General features: G+C 64.1%; 1 protein-coding gene across 1 annotated transcript in view; it reads left to right on the top strand.

Annotated features, from left to right (window-relative positions):
• LOC104403218 (rho GTPase-activating protein 27-like) overlaps positions 1–1,173 on the top strand; it is a gene marked incomplete at its 5' end in the record, with an annotated part of 5,452 nt that overhangs the window by 3,156 nt on the left and 1,123 nt on the right. The window contains 6 exon segments of the mRNA XM_010011284.1: positions 1–26; positions 95–165; positions 353–501; positions 795–837; positions 839–882; positions 1,133–1,171. The exon segment at positions 1–26 is cut by the window's left edge and continues 19 nt beyond it. Coding sequence (XP_010009586.1) covers positions 1–26; positions 95–165; positions 353–501; positions 795–837; positions 839–882; positions 1,133–1,171 — 372 coding nt within the window.

Genomic DNA, 1,173 nt, shown 5'->3' with positions numbered 1-1,173 from the left:
CGATCGCCGACAGCATCAGCAGGCTGGTGAGCAGCGCCCCCTGCCCCGCCGCCACGGGGATGGGCACGGGGGGCTCACGCTGCCCCTTCTCCAGGGCACCGACCTCTCTGGAGACGAGGACGCCGAGAGCGGGGCTGAGTTTGGCTCCCGGGAGAAGCTGGGAGGTGGTGAGGAGAAAAGGGCAGGTGAGCTTGGGCATCGAGGCACAGGGACCATCCCCATCCCATCCCTGTCCCCATCTGCATCTCCATCCTCATCCCTATCTGATGGCACCAGCAAACCACCCACTGGGCAGGGTGGGGTGTCCCCAGCTCCCTGGGGTGGTGGGACATGCCAGGAGCACCCCGATCCTTTGGGATGATGCTGACCTGAGCCCTGTCCCCCCAGTGATGGGCAGCGCCAGTGGCGAGAACGACTCCAGCAGAGTCCGGAACAAGCTCCGCAAGTTCCTGCAGAGGCGGCCGACGCTGCAGTCCCTGCGCGAGAGGGGCTACATCAAGGGTGGGTGCTGGGACGGGGCTACATCAAGGGTGGGTGTTTGGGATGGGACTGGGCCCCCTCAGGGCGTCCCCAGGGTGGAAGGTGAGTGGGGACGGATGGAGATGGAGTTGGGGAACCAAGCGCAACCCAACATCTTGGTGATGGGCTTGGGCATGTCCCATCACCTCCAGCCACCATGGTGTCACACCTCTATAGGAACAGGACCCTCTGCAACGTCCCCAGCCCTGTCCCCCAACCCCCCAGGATGCTGTTGGTGTCACCCCTCATGCTAAAGCCCCTGTTGGTTTTCCCAGACCAGGTTTTCGGCTGCTCCCTTCAGGCACTGTGCGAGCGGGAGGCCGCGCTTCGTCCTGCAGTGCATCCAGACCGTGGAGAGGAGAGGTACCACTGCGGGGACCAGGACAGCCCGGGGGGCACCAGCATGGGGACAGCACTGGGTGAAGCCTCCATTTGGTGGTCGGGTTTCCCCTGGAGTCCCAGGGCTGTGGGTCATCATGTGCCACCCACCATGGGCACCTTCCAGGGGATGTTGTGGGTACCCAGACCTGCCTTGATGGTGGCTGGGGACACATCCCATGGGCTGTGGTTAACCAGGAGCTTTCTCCCCATCTCCACCGTTGTCCTCTGCCAGGTCTGGACATCGATGGGCTGTACCGGGTCAGCGGCAACCTG

The sequence above is a fragment of the Nestor notabilis genome, unplaced genomic scaffold (assembly GCF_000696875.1).
Source record: "Nestor notabilis isolate BGI_N333 unplaced genomic scaffold, ASM69687v1 scaffold20993, whole genome shotgun sequence".
Classification (NCBI taxonomy): Eukaryota; Metazoa; Chordata; class Aves; order Psittaciformes; family Psittacidae; genus Nestor; species Nestor notabilis.
The sequence above is the reverse complement of the archived record's forward strand: the minus strand, read 5'-3'. Positions and strand labels throughout refer to the sequence as shown.